Source organism: Opisthocomus hoazin, chromosome 6 (assembly GCF_030867145.1).
Source record: "Opisthocomus hoazin isolate bOpiHoa1 chromosome 6, bOpiHoa1.hap1, whole genome shotgun sequence".
Lineage (NCBI taxonomy): Eukaryota > Metazoa > Chordata > Aves > Opisthocomiformes > Opisthocomidae > Opisthocomus > Opisthocomus hoazin.
The window spans coordinates 65,998,074-66,013,090 of record NC_134419.1 but is presented as its reverse complement, the minus strand read 5'-3'; the positions used below and the strand labels follow the sequence as shown (position 1 = coordinate 66,013,090).

The following is a 15,017-nucleotide window of genomic DNA, read 5'->3' as shown; positions in this document are numbered from 1 at the left end:
GCTTTGCACCCCAGCATCAACATTGAGAACGCATCCACTGGAGACCTGAGCTGGCTCTGCCTGCGCTGCTCCTGGTGTGCAAAGAGTGGGAAGGGCAATGCAGGTATTCAGGTCCGCTTGAGGCCAGATCACCTGGTGTTGGTACTGAATGGTGCTGGTACCTGAAGCCAGGTAAAGTGGCACGGCTAAATCGTCAGCAATCCCGTGCTGTGCGTAGCAGCCAGTCCATCACCCGGCTAGCTCAGTCCTCCCTGCACCATGCACTGGTTACATAGGAAACATGCCCTCAGACAACCTAGCCTCTGGTCGAGGCGTAAGGCCCAATCCCAGCCCCGGCCTCTGCTGCTAAACGGATGTACATTGCTGGCTCAGGTAGCCCTTGCTCTGCCCTTCCCAGCAGGATTTGAGTGATCTTCAGAGGAGCGTCAGCCCCACTGCACCCTCAGCCCTCGGGGCTGCTGGTAGCTACCAGCATGATGGGCAGGGAAGGGTTCTGCACAGTCCATGCCTGCAGGCAGTCTGGTACCTCTGGGAAACATGGTCCCTCGGGGGACAGCGGCTGCCCCTGGGCCAGGAAGGTCGCTGGCAGGGTGTACACATCCTCCTTGTATTCCTAACTCCTGCATATCCCTAATTTATCAAGGGGCTGGGATTATACTCACAAAAGGCAGCCGCAAGAAAATCGTTCTGTCTCTGTCGCTCAGAAACAGCTGCCTTTCAGAGCAATGTGCACTCAAGCCCTTCAGAAATGCTCATTGGAAGTGGATGAAAAAGAACAAATCGCAGGGAAAAACCTGAATCTGAGAGCTCTGCTGGGCAGGGAGCGCTTCCTGAGAAAGCAGAGGCACCCAGGGCTCGGATGCTCTCGGCAGGACCTGCCTGAGGAACAGGGTACATCGTCTGCGCCCCTGCCCCTGCAGCCATCTCTCCTTTCTCTGCCTGTTTTTCTCCAGCCTTAAAGCCAGGAGAAGCACCGTGAGCCTCTGGATGTCAGCAGACCATGTGAGCCAGGGTTTGAAGGATATTTTAGCAAGCCCCAGGGGCACAGCGCTGTGAAAGCCAAGGAGCTACAAGTGTCCTCTTGTAAGTCTGGCTGAAAAGAGGACGTTCACAGGGTGGAGAGGAGCCCGTAACAGACCATGGCACTACAGATACATCATCCCAGAGCACCAAGAGCTTTATTCCTCCTTCCTCTAACTTTCCTTTTGTATTCGCTCTGCAGAATAAAACAGAGAAAAGGCATTTCCCAGTGAAGCAGGTACAGAGGAGGGGGCTGGCAGATCCACGGCGTGCTTGCATCAGACGGCTGCTGGGCGATGCAGATGCAGAGGGAGAGGGAAGCTCTGGTGCTGTGCTTTTCCGTGTGTGCCAGCACCGCAGAGGTGGGGCGTCCCGTTCCGTCCTGGGAGGAGCACCCACCTCTCGTATTTGCAAATAGGTTCACAGAGGCCAGCCAGCCAACCCCCCTTTCTGCCCAGGGCAGAGATTGCTCTCGAGAGGGCACAGCCATGGTAAAACCTGCACCCTCCAGGCAAGGGGACCAGTGACCGGGAGCCTGCGGAAATGGAGATGTGGAGAAGAATTAAGTCAGGTTTAATAAACCAGGAACAAACCAGATCCCATGGACCCAAAGGAGAGCAGGAGGAAGCAAACTCTGTATACACTTTTGCAAGCAGCAAAATCAGCAGAAAAAAATGTTTTTAATTTTCTGCTTTAAATATTGGGGCTGTAAGAGTGCATGAATGAATCGGTGAACTGCACAGAGACTTGTTGATGCCCATCTTCGAAGCAGAGGGCTGGAAGAATGAAGTAAACCAAGGCCACAACTTGGACCCTGGTGGGGGGAGGAATCAGATCAAGGGAAGATGGACAAGTTTCGGATGGTCTTCCAGTTCCTACAGTCCAACCAGGAGTCCTTCATGAACGGCATCTGTGGGATCATGGCCCTCGCCAGCGCCCAGATGTACTCAGCCTTTGATTTCAACTGCCCCTGCCTGCCACACTACAACCTGGCCTATGGGCTGGGCATCCTCCTGGTGCCCCCCCTCATACTGTTCCTGCTGGGCTTCGTGCTGAACAACAACGTCTCCATGCTGGCGGAGGAGTGGAGGCGACCGCAGGGCCAGCGAGGGAAGGACCCGGCCGTCCTGCGCTACATGTTCTGCTCCATGGCGCAGAGGGCTATGATCGCCCCGGCAGTCTGGGTCTCGGTGACGCTGCTGGACGGCAAGTGCATCACCTGCGCCTTCTGCACCTCGGTGCCGGTGGAGACCCTGGGCAATGCCAGCCACCCCGGCCTCTCCCCAGGGGAGATAAAGCAGGTCCTTGCCCGCATCCCCTGCAAGGAGATCTACGATGGACAGGAGCTCATTGCCAATGAAGTGGCCGTCAGGTACCTGCGCTGCGTCTCTCAGGTAAGAGGCATCGTGGCTGTGCCCACGCTGGTGGTTTAGGGTTAGGCACTGCCTGTCTTAGCTCTTCCCTCAAGGGAATCTCCTTGTTGAAATTAAGCTGCAGGAGGAGAGTCTGGCAGTTTCGCAGGGGTATGAGGTGTTCAGACTCAGCTACAGGGAGTTATGCCTCCTCCAGTGTGGTGCAGAGACTGAAGCTGTAGGTTGTCCTGATAATTCGGTCCCTGCTCCTGCCTGGGCAGCCTGAGGCCGCAGGGCAGCGATACGCGGTCAAGCTGCATGCAGAGATTCATTTAGGGTAAGTTCAGAAGGGCCTGACATGGGTGTTACTGCCTGGCTGGTGGGCTGTCACCCCCTCCCGTAACCCACCAGTTGCCCATGGTTGCTCTTGCTGCTCAATGTAACGTGTGCAAGTGATGGGCTGATAACTGCCTATGCCACTCGCCTCTGCTGCTTGCATGAAACAGCCAGTATGTGTTTATGAACCATCCCAGGGAACCACAAATGAAGAAGTGCCACTAACCACTTGTCCTGTGCTTGATTCCTCTCAAGCCCTCTGCTTCTGGCCGCCTTGGAGACAGGATGGTCTGACCCACTCTGGTCACTCACGTGTTCCTGTTTAAAAGCAGCTCCTCTCCCTGACCTCCTTAGAGCAGACAGAAATTATTATCCCCAATTTAAGAATAGAAATGGAGGCACAGAGACTTCACCAAAGGCACAAAGCAGATTTTCCTGAGTAGAATCCAACTCCCAGCCGCCAGGAAGCACTGGGAGCTTCAAAACAAGAGGTGCCACCCAGATACCCCCCTCCCAGGTGCACTTTTAGGGGGCTGCATTTAGAGCAAGGTTCACCCTCCTGAGCTCTGCCTGCACAGCCCGGCGGCAGCCTGAGCTGAGACCGATGGTGAACAAGACAGACCCGTCCTGGCTCTGCCCTCATCTCACCCTTCCTGTCAGACCCCATGAACAAGGGAGTCTGTCACCGTTACTCATCCATGATAGATGTTACTCAGTCCAACAGCTCGGGAAAAGGGTTAGACAGCTGCATAAACCCGGGTAGTATCTGGAACGACGTTAGCTGCGAGTCAGAGGACGCAGACCATCCCAGACCCACGTGAGGCATGGTCATATCAGAGGCAGGACCGAGGGCTGGGTGCAGGATTGGGTCTGGTGTTATTTATGGGCACGGCCTGCTGATGCCATACTTGGAGAGAGGTGCTGCCTGTGGGTGCAGAAAATTTCAGTGTAGATGCACTGACTGGCACAGGACATAGGCAGGGTCTCCTCGTCCAGCTTCACAATGTAAACACAGCCAAATGTCAAACAGCCCAAAGCGGAGCCAGGCTCGTTGGCAGCACGGGAGGCTGCTGCCAGCTGGTGGGAAGTGCTGGGCGCGTGCTCTGCCTGCCTGATGGGTCCGGTTCCCCCCTTGTCCCCGCAGGCTCTGGGCTGGTGCTTTGTGCTGCTGATGACCACGCTGGCTTTCTTGGTCAGATCGCTCCGGCCCTGCTTCACCCAAGCCGCCTTCTTGAAGAGCAGGTACTGGTCCCACTACATCGACATCGAGCGCAAGCTGTTCGACGAGACCTGCACGGAGCACGCCAGGAGCTTTGCCAAGGTCTGCATCCAGCAGTTCTTCGAGGGCATGAGCACCGACCTGGAGGCCGCTCGCTGCCACCCGCCCAGGAAAGCCCCCGCCGATGCGGGGGAAGCCGCCGAGAAGCTCCTGGGCATCACTGACCAGGGCACCATGAACACGGCCCTGAAGAGCTGGCACCGATGCAAGCCCCCGCTGCAGCTCCACCCGCCTGCCCTCCCCAGTGGCAACGGGTGGGCAGGGGAAGGGCAGCCCCCCACACAGCCCCCTGCGCCCCGAAAGGAGGTGGCTGCCTACTACAGCTGGGTGTGAGGGGACACAGACAGCTGGGTGTGAGGGGACACAGGGCTACGCCGAGGCAGAGCCGGGCTCTCAGGAGAGGGGCTGCGGAGAGGGCGAACAGGCGGGCGTCTGAGCCGGGCAGGGCTGAGGGCCAGCGCCACAGGGGCTGCAAGGGGACGGGCACCCAAAGGGCTCGACAGTCCCGGTGTGATCCCATCTGGTCCCACATCCAATCCTACTGCGCTGGAAATTCAGGCAAGGAGTTTTGTGCCGAGCAGGGCAGCTCTCCGAGGCCATGGCGGACAAGCCCCAGGGATGCTGAAGGGCGCGATGGGGCAGCCGGACAGACGCGCCGTGTGTCCCAGGCCACCAGCCACCAGGTTTGTGTCGTGGCGGTTGGTGAGGCAGACACCACCACCCTTCTTTTATCATGTGCTCAGCGCTGGGGAGCACGCATGGGTGCAGGCAGTATTACAAATCACCTCATGGGGAACCAAGCTGGGGGGCCCCGTTCTCACGCCAAGCCATGAAACACCAAATCTTCCCATTCCCCTGTCCACACTACATCCCCACAGATACACACAGCTTCCAGCCCACGAGAAGTTTTAAAATAAATTTTACCCAAGCAATAAGCTAGTGAAGGGGCATCCCATATTGCATTATAGGTGACGGGAATGGCGTGGTTGGCTGTAACGGGTACTATTCAACGAGGAGCCCACAGAGATGCTCCTTGAAGCGGTGTCTAGACACGGAGAGCAGGGATCACTCAGCACCACAGAGGGTGGGGGCAAGGCCAACCCCTTGCCACGAATCTGCTGCAGGACAGTCTGTTCTTGCAATTTTACCTGGATTCCTCCCTGACACAAAGATTGATGTTAAAACCCCGCCTCGGTGTTTGTTTGAGGAGCGAAATAAATAATTCGGGCTTACTGTTCAAGCTCTGTGCTCAGGCACAAGGATTTCTAAGAGCTATTTACAAAAGCTGTTGACATTTCTTTTATTTGAACACAATAAAAAGAACTGGGGCAGCCCCGGGCCAAGCCCGAGGTGCTGAGGCTGCACCGGTCAGGGAGTTCTGCCATGTGTGGTGGCCAGCGGTGAGCCAGCCCTGGCCCTCGGAGGAGAAGCCTGGGAGGCACCACTAACCCTACGCAATACCAGGTGGCTGACCATTTCCATAGAAACTGAGGATGACGCGATGCAAGCCCTCAAGGTGGCTATGGAAATCGCAGCCCGGAAGCATGTTCCCCAGTGGCCCTGATTTTATTACCAATAGACAGAAGGAAAACCCCTTTTGAGAGATTAGTTTTAACCCTGCCACATCCCTTCTGAAATGCTCATCCCCTTGAAATTGCTGCTGCCACATTCTTGTTCAAACCACCTTCTTCTGGCTGGCTGGCAAATGAGGTGACTGTCATTTGCATAAACCTTAATTATCGGTGTGTAACTCCACAGAGGCTGTGGGGAGAGGAGAACAAAGGACCAAAATGACAAGGAAATTCTCCGAGCTGCTGTGAGAGAGCCTTAGCAAACCAGTAGTCAAGGGCAGGTAGAATCTGGCTGACTCCCAGGAGAAAGGAGCATGACACAGATTTATCATTAATCTTCACACCCCAAACTTTAATTAAGGCACCTGCCCAGAAATTAATAGGCACAAAACCTGATTTACAAAGCAAAGGAGATTAAAAGATAAAGGCGGTCTCCACTCCTATTATTTGCAGTTCAGCACTGCCAATGGCTCACCGAGAAAGGCACGCTGAGCCCCACAGCTGCGAGCAGCACGCAGGGCTGGCGGGCTCCACGGAGATACCGAAAAACCAGTGTGCATTTGCAAAGAGAAGCTTTTGCACTTTAATTTAGATTTTTAGGATCAGAGCTCATGCAGCAATTTCAGCAGTTGCAGAGAGTCCCCACAGAGCAGGCATGATGTCCTCTCTGTGCTGGACTTTGGGGACATCATTCATCACCTTCAGGAGGGGACCCCTCGCTACGGAACCCGACGTGTCCCTGCGATTTCAGCCGGGCTGGGGTCCTGGCACTGAGCCTGGTTCGCAGCAGCCCCCCGCGCGTGGAGCAAGCCCCAGGACCCCCAGCCAAGCCAGCGGGCACGGAGGTGTGCGAGTGCCAAGGCGTGCACTGCACCCAGACACCCGGGAACCCCAAAAAAACCCACCCAGGGACCCCAGATCTGGGGGTAAGAAAGAAGACTCGGTCCAGAAATCCCGGTTGAACTGCCAACGCTGGGCTGAGCCCAGCTGTGCTCCGTGCAGAGGGGAACGTGGGTGTTGCTGAATATTTGTCTGTGCTGAAGATATCCTCTGGGGAGGGCTGAGTTTAAGCCCGGGGACGTGGTGACGAGGAAGATGGGGGAAGGAAGATGAAGGCCTCCGGCCTCTGCAACAGGCTGGGCGGGAGCTGGAGCTGAGGGACAGATGGCAGAGAGCAGGAAGCGACTCAAGGAGAAAGCGAGGCGTCCTCGGCTGCCTCGCAGGCATCACTCCGCGGAAAAGCCGAGCTAAGCAGGAACGCACTGCGCTCGCCAAATCGCGGGCTGCTCCCGGCCCCGCTCAGCCCCACCGCCCCTCGCAGCAGCCTCGCCGCTCCGTCCCAGGCAGCGGGAAGAAGACCCTGGCCGCCCCGCAGAGCTTGCGACGGCGGGTTCCTGCTTCTCCCCAAAACCTAGCCAGGCTGGCGTCTTCCTCGCTGGCTCAGCGGCTCCCATGCACAAAAGCAGCAGTTCGTACCCCTCCACGTGGGCCAAGGGCTTTTCCCATGCACGACTGCATCCCCTGGGGACCACGGGGGCTGCGGCCAACCCCCAGGCTGGGGGGCTCCAGCATTTTCCCTGTGCACCCCGGCAAGGCACCCCATTGCTCCCGTCCTCCAGGCAAACCGTCCCAGCCAGCCTTTGCACAGCTGCATCGTGGGTCTGAAAAAGGACTATGTGTTTTTTCCAGTGACTCATTCTCAGCATTTCCTTCCCCCCCCCTTTTTTTTTTCTTTTTAAAGGCACAACCTCAGCCTTGCGCCCCGCAGAAGCCAAGCGCCTGCTCTTTGCCCCACCCAAGCGCAGGGCCCGCGAACACCCTCCTCCCTCCTCCCCAAAGCCGACTGCCGAGGGCACGTTGCAGACTGAAAAAGGAAGCTGACAAACTCTTACTGCTGTTTTTAATCAGCTTTCGCTTCGCCCATCAGCCTGGCCTCCACCACATCCCCACTCCTGCACAGCCCCGTGCTGCCAGGAGCCCCCCACAGCCAGAGCCCAGGCAAAAACCACACGGGGAGCCGAGAAAGATCCAGAACTGGTTTCAACAACTTCTCAAGTAAGTGACTTCATTTTTTTCTTGCTTTCATGCGGCTGCTAAAAACAGATCTGCTACAAAGACCTTTTCCCCTTCTACGCCCCCTGGACACGCACTGTAACCCCCAGGCAGAGGAAGGGTAACTCCCCCAAAATGGCACACTCCCCCCTGCCAGCTCCTCTGCTTTTCGCTTTGCCGGTTGCCAGGCACAGTCGGGAAGGCCGCAGGGCCTTGTTTATCCGGGCTACTCGCTGGTAGCTCTGGTAGCAGGGTTTTGAACTCCACGCACTGGAACAAGTTTGCAGGCTCAGCGTCTGGCCGCAGATGCAGGGTACCCCCAAGGTCGGCAGCCGGAGCTGGGGGCCTGGTCCCCGTCACGGCACTGCAGATCTCAACCCATCTGTCTCCTTTGCCGAGGGAGCTTTGCACGTGGCAAACTAGGAAGATGCAGGAAGACATTAAGGCAGTTTGTGTTTGAACTCGGAGCTATCACGCGTGACTTTAAAGGGGTTGCCATGGGTCAGGCACAGCAGGGAACCGAGTCCAAATTTCTGCCCCCCTTCCTCTCCACTGCCTCATGGAGGAAGGGGGTAAAACAGGACTTGGTGGGGCAGCAGATGAACCGAGGCACAGGAGTGATTTAAAGCACAGTGCATGAGCAAGCCTTGTACAAGAGACCATAAGGATTAAGGCACCTCTGTCTCCGCTGCACAAATGTCCCCGTAGCCTTTTCCCCACCGGCAGGGCTGGCCTGGGGAAGCCTTGCTCCGCACACACCGGCTGGGAGATGCCGGCACGGGAGCAGGTTTCAGGGCAGCCCTGCTGCGGGCCAGGGCTCCCCGGGAGCCCCGGGTGTGCGCTGATGCTGCCAGCACGGTGCAAGCTGGCAGGAACGGTTAGGCGGGCACCCAGGTCCTTCTTGTCTCCAGCAAAGCCCGGGGAGAGCAGTTCCCCTGAGGCCAGAGCTAGCAAGGCGCTTGGGGCTTCCCGAGGTGAAACCCTGTAAGGCTACAGCACAGATGGAAAGGCAACTACAAAATTATTTAAATGCAGCTTGCAAGTGGCAGGGGGGAATGGGCATCGCTGCGGAGGGCATGGATACACTCCACAGTTATTTCCCTGTCCTTCAAAAACAGCAGGGCACATGCTTTCCCCAACTTGGTCCCGAGTGCCTGCGGTCTGCGCAGCCAAGGGCCAGCTCTGCCAGTGGGGTGGGCATCCCAGTAAAACCAGTGTCATGCTGGTAGAAGGGGCCGGAGAAGCCGCACAGGTGAAGGGCAGTGAAGTGCATCTCTGGCATGGAGGTGTGCAGGTTGAGGGGCTCAGTTTCAGGCCAGCGGTTAGAGGCTAAGCCAGGACTACAGGCCAGCACAGGGACTGTGGGTATGTCAACCAGCTGTGGGAGAGAAGGAGATCATCCTGCCACACCCACTCCTAACAAAAACTCCTGCATAATTGGTGACAGCTCTATCAGCATTTGGTGCTTGTATCCTGGGTCATCAAGATAAGCTCTGCTTTCCCAGGAATTATCTTCTCTTGCTGATTGCAACAGGCCCTGATCACCCCCTCAGCCCTGTCAGTGGAGGCTGCTCCTGCCTGGTCCTCTCCATCTCCCTGCCCCCAAACCTGCTGGGCCATCTCGCAGCATCTCTTGCTGCTTCCCTGACATACCTTTGCCTGTTACTAAATATTAACTCATCAGGCCAAAGGAGGGAGGTAAAAGCCACACACAGCACCTTCAAGGCAGTGCAGCACCGGCACACACATGCCATGTACACCTGGGCTAAGCGTGAGTCAGCGGCAGGGCTGGGGACGCATCCCAGCACCAGTGCTCGGGTCCAGTTTCCCCAGTAACACGGCGTCCTACTTCGTTGCAGGCCTGAGAGATCATCAAGCGTCCGGCAGCGACGCTGACAGTAATTGGCTCTGCGGGAGGTGACTAAAACCAAAGAGAAGGAAAGACAACAAACATGCAAATGACAGGGCAGAAACAGCTGTCCCGTTGGTAATCTTCGCTGCAGAAACACTTTTGGAGAGTTTAGTGGGAAACTGAAATGACCGAGATCTCCCTCACTGCTTAGACTGAATCCCTCTTCAGCCCCTTTTGAAGTATCCCTGGTGCCAGCAACCAGCTCCAGAGGCAGGAGGAAGGGACAGCAGTGAAGGCATCGCGCTCCTGGAGCAGCCCCTTGCACGTCAGCTGGCCCAAGGCCATTTCACGCCCCATCTGTGTGTCCCTTGGTGTTGGAAGGTGGGCCAGCACGGGCCCCCGCTGCAGTACACACCTCCTCGTGCCCCCAGGACAAGATGGCTGCCCTCATCGCCGAGAACTTCCGCTTCCTCTCCTTGTTCTTCAAGAGCAAAGACGTGATGATCTTCAATGGTCTGGTGGCCCTGGGCACGGTAGGCAGCGAGGAGCTCTTCTCGGTCGTCGCCTTCAACTGCCCCTGCTCCCCTGCCCGCAACTACATCTACGGGCTAGCCGCCATCGGTGTGCCAGCCCTGGCCCTCTTCCTCATCGGTGTCATCTGGAATAACCACACCTGGAACCTGGTGGCAGAGTGCCACAAACGCGGCATCAAGAACTTCTCTGCTGCTGCCACCTTCCTCCTCTTTGGCTCCATCATGGGCCGGGCAGCCGTGGCGCCCGTCACCTGGTCAGTCATCTCACTGCTGCGTGGCGAGGCTTACATTTGCGCCCTCAGTGAGTTTGTCAGGCCGTCCTCCCTGGACAAGTTCCCAGCAGAGTATGGGGCCGAGGTGCTGTCCAGGTTCCCCTGTAAAGATGTGCCGGCGAACCTCACCAAGTTCAGGGACGAGGTGACGCGGAGGCTGAGATACGAGTCCCAGGTAGGCACGCCAACGAGAAAGCCACACGGAGTGGGTAAGACCACCTTGCCATGTCCTAACGCAGCCTCTCTCTTCTCTCTCAGCTTTTCGGCTGGCTGCTCATCGGCATCGTTGCGGTCTTGGTTTTCCTCACCAAGTGCCTGAAGCACTGCTGCTCACCGCTGAGCTACCGGCAGGAGGCTTACTGGGCCCAGTACCGCTCCAATGAGGACAAGCTCTTCCGACGCACGGCCGAGGTCCACTCCAGGATCCTGGCAGCCACAAATGTGAAGCAATTCTTCGGCTTCGTGGCGCTGGACAAGGAGGAGAAGGAGCTGGTGCAGGAGTTCCCGGTGGAGGGCGTCCAGCCGAGCCCCCAGTGGAACGCCATAACAGGCGTCTACATCTACCGGGAGAACAAGGGCTTCCCCCTCTACAGCCGGCTCCACAAATGGGCCAAAGGGGTGGAAGGGAATGGCCCAAGCCCAGAAGGCCACGAAATGCTCTTTTTGGCTTCCTAAGACAGAGAGGTGCTGGAAGCGGTTCCCCAGACCACCTGGCAGGCCCTTCACTGTCAGTGCACGGCTGAGGGATTCACTGGGAATATTCCTCCCAGCAGGATTACTTCTCTCAGTGGGTAAATAGGGATCAACAGCCTCAAGGCAGAGACTGATAAGCAATACACTGAGCTGGGGAACTCCTCCTTTGGAGACAACCACCTCACTGCTGCTCCCAGAGAGACGAGGGGAGGGAAGGAAAGAGCAGACACACACCTTGCCTCTGGGCTGCCAGGGCACCCTGCCGTCTAATGCACCAGCAGAAACCCAAGGGAGCGAGAGGTGTGCACGCCATTTCTAACCGTGACTCCTGCAGTCCCAGCCATCTTCCCCACAGCAGGGTTAGCCTCAGCCACGCTGCACACTGACCTGTTTTATGGACATCAGTATCATCTTATGCTGTTGTGCAGTGCCTGTTAAGCAGGCAGGTCCTGGAGCACTTCAGACTTCACGGCGCAGGGAAAAGAGAGAAGCAGTGGGTAAATTCCTGTGGTAAAGGGGATGCAATAGCACCTAGGAAGGAACAGGTCAGTAGTACAGCAGCACGCTAAATAACTGAGAGACTAAGGCGGGAGGAATCACCGATATTCCTGGTATTCAGAAAGGCACTCTGTGTACCAGGTTGGAATTTGGATAGGACACCAGACCCCCTTTGTTCTTACTGAAGTGTCTGGCAACTTCTAATGAGCCCAAAGGGACACAGCCATGAGTTTATAAACCCAGAAGACTGCACCATCAGCAGGATAGCTTTCAGGCGAGGTGGCTCAGCAGAGGCCTGGAGGAAGCAGTACCCACAGCAAGCCACACCGCTGTATGCAGCTCATTGCATTTCTTATCCAACCATCGGGTGAGACGCCTGCTTGTTTGGGTTGCGAGCTGCAGCAAGACCTCAGCCAGAATTAGTTTTACATATATGTATATATACATATATATATATATGTATACAGTGTATATATTGTTAGTTAGCTGTATTAATGGAGCATCTCTCTCCCAGGGAAAGGGGGTGAGAAAGTTGCCAGCCAAAAGACCAACCACATTACACACACCCATCTGCTGCAGTGGGACTGCAGCCCTGCGGTGACCAGGGACAATAGGAATGGGATGGGAGCAGCAGCCCTCTCCCTACCTTTCTGCCACTGAACTTCCTCAAATTCTTTCCACTGCCTTAAATGGTCCCTGCAGCAGAGGGTCTCTTTTATGGACATGGCCATACTCTGAGAAAGCAAAGCCAGAAAGGTGTAAAATTACCTCCCTCACCACAATGCTGTGCTGACTATGGCTTCAAGGCTGCTCTGCAGGCACCGCGCAGTCCCTTTTCTCCCAAGGATCAGCCCTATGTACCCAACAGTTTCAAGAGTTGGCAGGACAGCGAAGTGTGTTTTTCCTGCTTGCACCATTTCTTTATAGGTACAACTTTCTTTTACACTGTGCTGTTTATTGAAAAGCCTTAAATTGTTCAAAAATTTACTCAAACCCACAGAAGTCAGAGGGGCTTACACACAAAGAGATTTGAAATAAATTATTAAGTATTTTTCATTGCCTTTGAGTTTTTTTCAGGGGGGCACAAGAAACATATTTTAACATTCTCTTTGAACCCAAGGACTAGGAACTTATTTTTTCTTTCTATTAAACTTTCAGATCCTCTCCTATCCAGATGACTCCAGGATGCAAAGTTTTAAAGTATTACCATGTATCACAAGTTAGAAACACTGATTTTTAGTTATCCTTGCAACGAGTAGCACAGATCTTGTACATCGGGATACACAACTGCAGCAAAGGATAGAAAATGTATTTAGAAACGTTTTTACAAATATGTCCCCTTGCAAGAAAGAGATGGAGGGTATTCCCTCGCATAAAGAGGCTGGAACACCACTTAATTGGCAAGGCATCCCAGGATCCCTGTTCAGCTTCTCTACAGATTTGCCTTGATTTGTGAGAAGGCTTGGCTCCCAGCCTCACCACCAACTAATCTGCAGGAACAATCAGATGCCAGTTAAATGAAATTGCATCAGTTTGAGATGAAAGACAGTTCGTTTGCATTTCTTCTCATTGGCCCTCAAGTGCAAACACGCAGACACATATGCCACCCCCGCACGCAGGTCAGCAGATGCAAGGTAACTTGCTGAAACAAAGCAGCATTCCTCTTGCTTCCCTTACTTCCCCTGCCTTCCTCCTTGATAGTCCTAGTTGTTCCTTTGAACCACCTCCAGTTCCTTCTCCTCCCCTTCCCTCCTTTGAAGGAAAGGGCCAAGACACATAATGCTTGTGAATGGATTTGTTTATCCCAGGAATAAACCATGAGCACAAACCAGCTTCTGCTCCGTTTACCTCCCTTCCCTTCTCCATGAACTCCAGACACTGTCCATGTGCTGGGATGGGCTAGGGGCTTGTCCAGCTTGTCTGCTTTTCCCTCCCTCTTGTTGGAGAGGCATGTTTGAGTGGACAGCTGACAGTGGGGAGTGGAGCAAGCCACTGCACTCAGAAATACTTGTTTGCAATTGAAGGGATTCTTTTTTCCTCCTCTCCTCTGCTGCCCTAAGCAGGGCCCCTGCTGAGACAGCCGTGGGCTTCTGGCCCTCACAGCCCATCAGCACCTTCACCAACATCCCTGCTGTCCCTGTCGCTCACCTGCCACCAGTGACGATGCTGAGCAGAGGGACATTAACCCACGTGGTTTTACACACCAGCACAAGCAACCAGCTAGGCTTCACACCAAAATGCCAAGAGAGAAATCGAGCTGCCCGTCTTCCCAACGTGCCAGATCACACAGACTGCGAGCTCACACTCTGTTTCCTCCAGAGGCAGAAAACCATCCCACTGCAGAGCAGCCTACAGGTTTCCAGTTACAGCACACCTTCCAGCAGCAAGATGGGTTCAAACCAGGCTCCTCCAGTATGGAGAGTTACACACACGTCTTTCATTTTCCCTGCTGACTACTGTAAAGACTATAATAGCCCCAGTAGTCAAGAAGAAACAATACCTCAAAGGGATCTTGGTTTCTACTGAAATGCTTATTTACGTATTCTATTATGTAACTAATTAATCCAAAAGAAAAATGCACCACCATTGCAGCTGTGTTCTTAAAAAAAGCAGCAGCTGCTACTGGATGTTACAAGCAGTCTCCTCCTCTAGAAGAGCACTAAGCAAAATCCGAGCACAGCATCCTGCTCTCCCTGGGGGTAAGAAGTGAAATGACTTGTTTCTGGATCCCAACAGACTTGGGAATGAATTAAATGGTGAATTATTCAGCCTTGCCAACACTGGGCATTCACAGACGCAAAAGAGCTGGGTCCTGCAGAGCTCCAGTTTTGAGTTCAGAGTACCTACAAGTAAGATTCTTCAAATTTGGTATTTCAAAGCTGGACACACACTCACCAGCGCCTACACTGGATAATCACACCTGTTTGCACACCCCGCTTTTCCCCTTGCCTTCAGTTCTTCATCTGTAAGACACGTGGATGATCACACCCACATCTTACTGGACAGTTACAAGCATACAGAGCATAAGGCACCAACACCAGTGACAGAGCCTATGTAAGTAGCCAAGATACCGAGCTTTTTCCAAGCAGAAGGAATGGCTTTTTTTCAGCACACAAAAAGCACTATTTTCTTTGACTTCACTGATTTCTCTTAAGAGACAACACTGCTGAAAATCGCTATTTTTTCTGTCATCAGTCCCTGGCAACTTGTTACAACAGTGGTTGTGTCAGCGGATCCATCGCAACTGGATGCTACGGGCTTCAAAGGCATATGACCTTTCAGCTGAGGAGGACAAGCACATTCTGGGCTGCATTAGGAAGAGCATCGCCAGCAGATCGAGGGAGGTCATCCTTCCCCTCTACTCTGCAGTGGTCAGACATCTGGGGTGATGTGTCAGGTACCGGGCTCCTCAGTACAGGACAGATACAGGCTTACTGGAGCAAGTCCAGCAGAGGGACAGGAAAATTATTATAGAACTGGAGCATCCATCATACAAGGAAAGGCTGAGAGAGCTGTAGCTGCTCAATCTGAGGAGAAAGCTCAAGGTGGATCTTATCCA

At 54.7% G+C, this 15,017-nt stretch overlaps 2 protein-coding genes across 2 annotated transcripts; both read left to right on the top strand.

The window, feature by feature from the left end:
- The first annotated feature begins 1,865 nt into the window (after positions 1–1,865).
- On the top strand, positions 1,866–4,320 carry CALHM1 (calcium homeostasis modulator 1). The gene is made up of 2 exons (XM_009942298.2): positions 1,866–2,414; positions 3,853–4,320. Exons 1-2 carry the CDS (start codon positions 1,866–1,868, stop codon positions 4,318–4,320), a joined length of 1,017 nt encoding a protein of 338 aa, XP_009940600.2.
- Positions 4,321–7,465: 3,145 nt separating this feature from the next.
- On the top strand, positions 7,466–12,484 carry CALHM2 (calcium homeostasis modulator family member 2). Its single transcript, XM_009942047.2, has 3 exons — positions 7,466–7,613; positions 9,470–10,442; positions 10,526–12,484. Exons 2-3 carry the CDS (start codon positions 9,900–9,902, stop codon positions 10,940–10,942), a joined length of 960 nt encoding a protein of 319 aa, XP_009940349.2. The 5' UTR covers positions 7,466–7,613; positions 9,470–9,899; the 3' UTR covers positions 10,943–12,484.
- The last annotated feature ends 2,533 nt before the right edge of the window (positions 12,485–15,017 follow it).

Bases quoted from the DNA above. Each gene is read 5' to 3' on its own strand.
- CALHM1 (XM_009942298.2), top strand. From the start codon at position 1,866: ATGGACAAGTTTCGGATGGTCTTCCAGTTCCTACAGTCCAACCAGGAG. The intron at 2,415-3,852 runs GTAAGAGGCATC...TTGTCCCCGCAG, and splicing joins ACCTGCGCTGCGTCTCTCAG to GCTCTGGGCTGGTGCTTTGT.
- CALHM2 (XM_009942047.2), top strand. From the start codon at position 9,900: ATGGCTGCCCTCATCGCCGAGAACTTCCGCTTCCTCTCCTTGTTCTTC. The intron at 10,443-10,525 runs GTAGGCACGCCA...CTTCTCTCTCAG, and splicing joins GGCTGAGATACGAGTCCCAG to CTTTTCGGCTGGCTGCTCAT.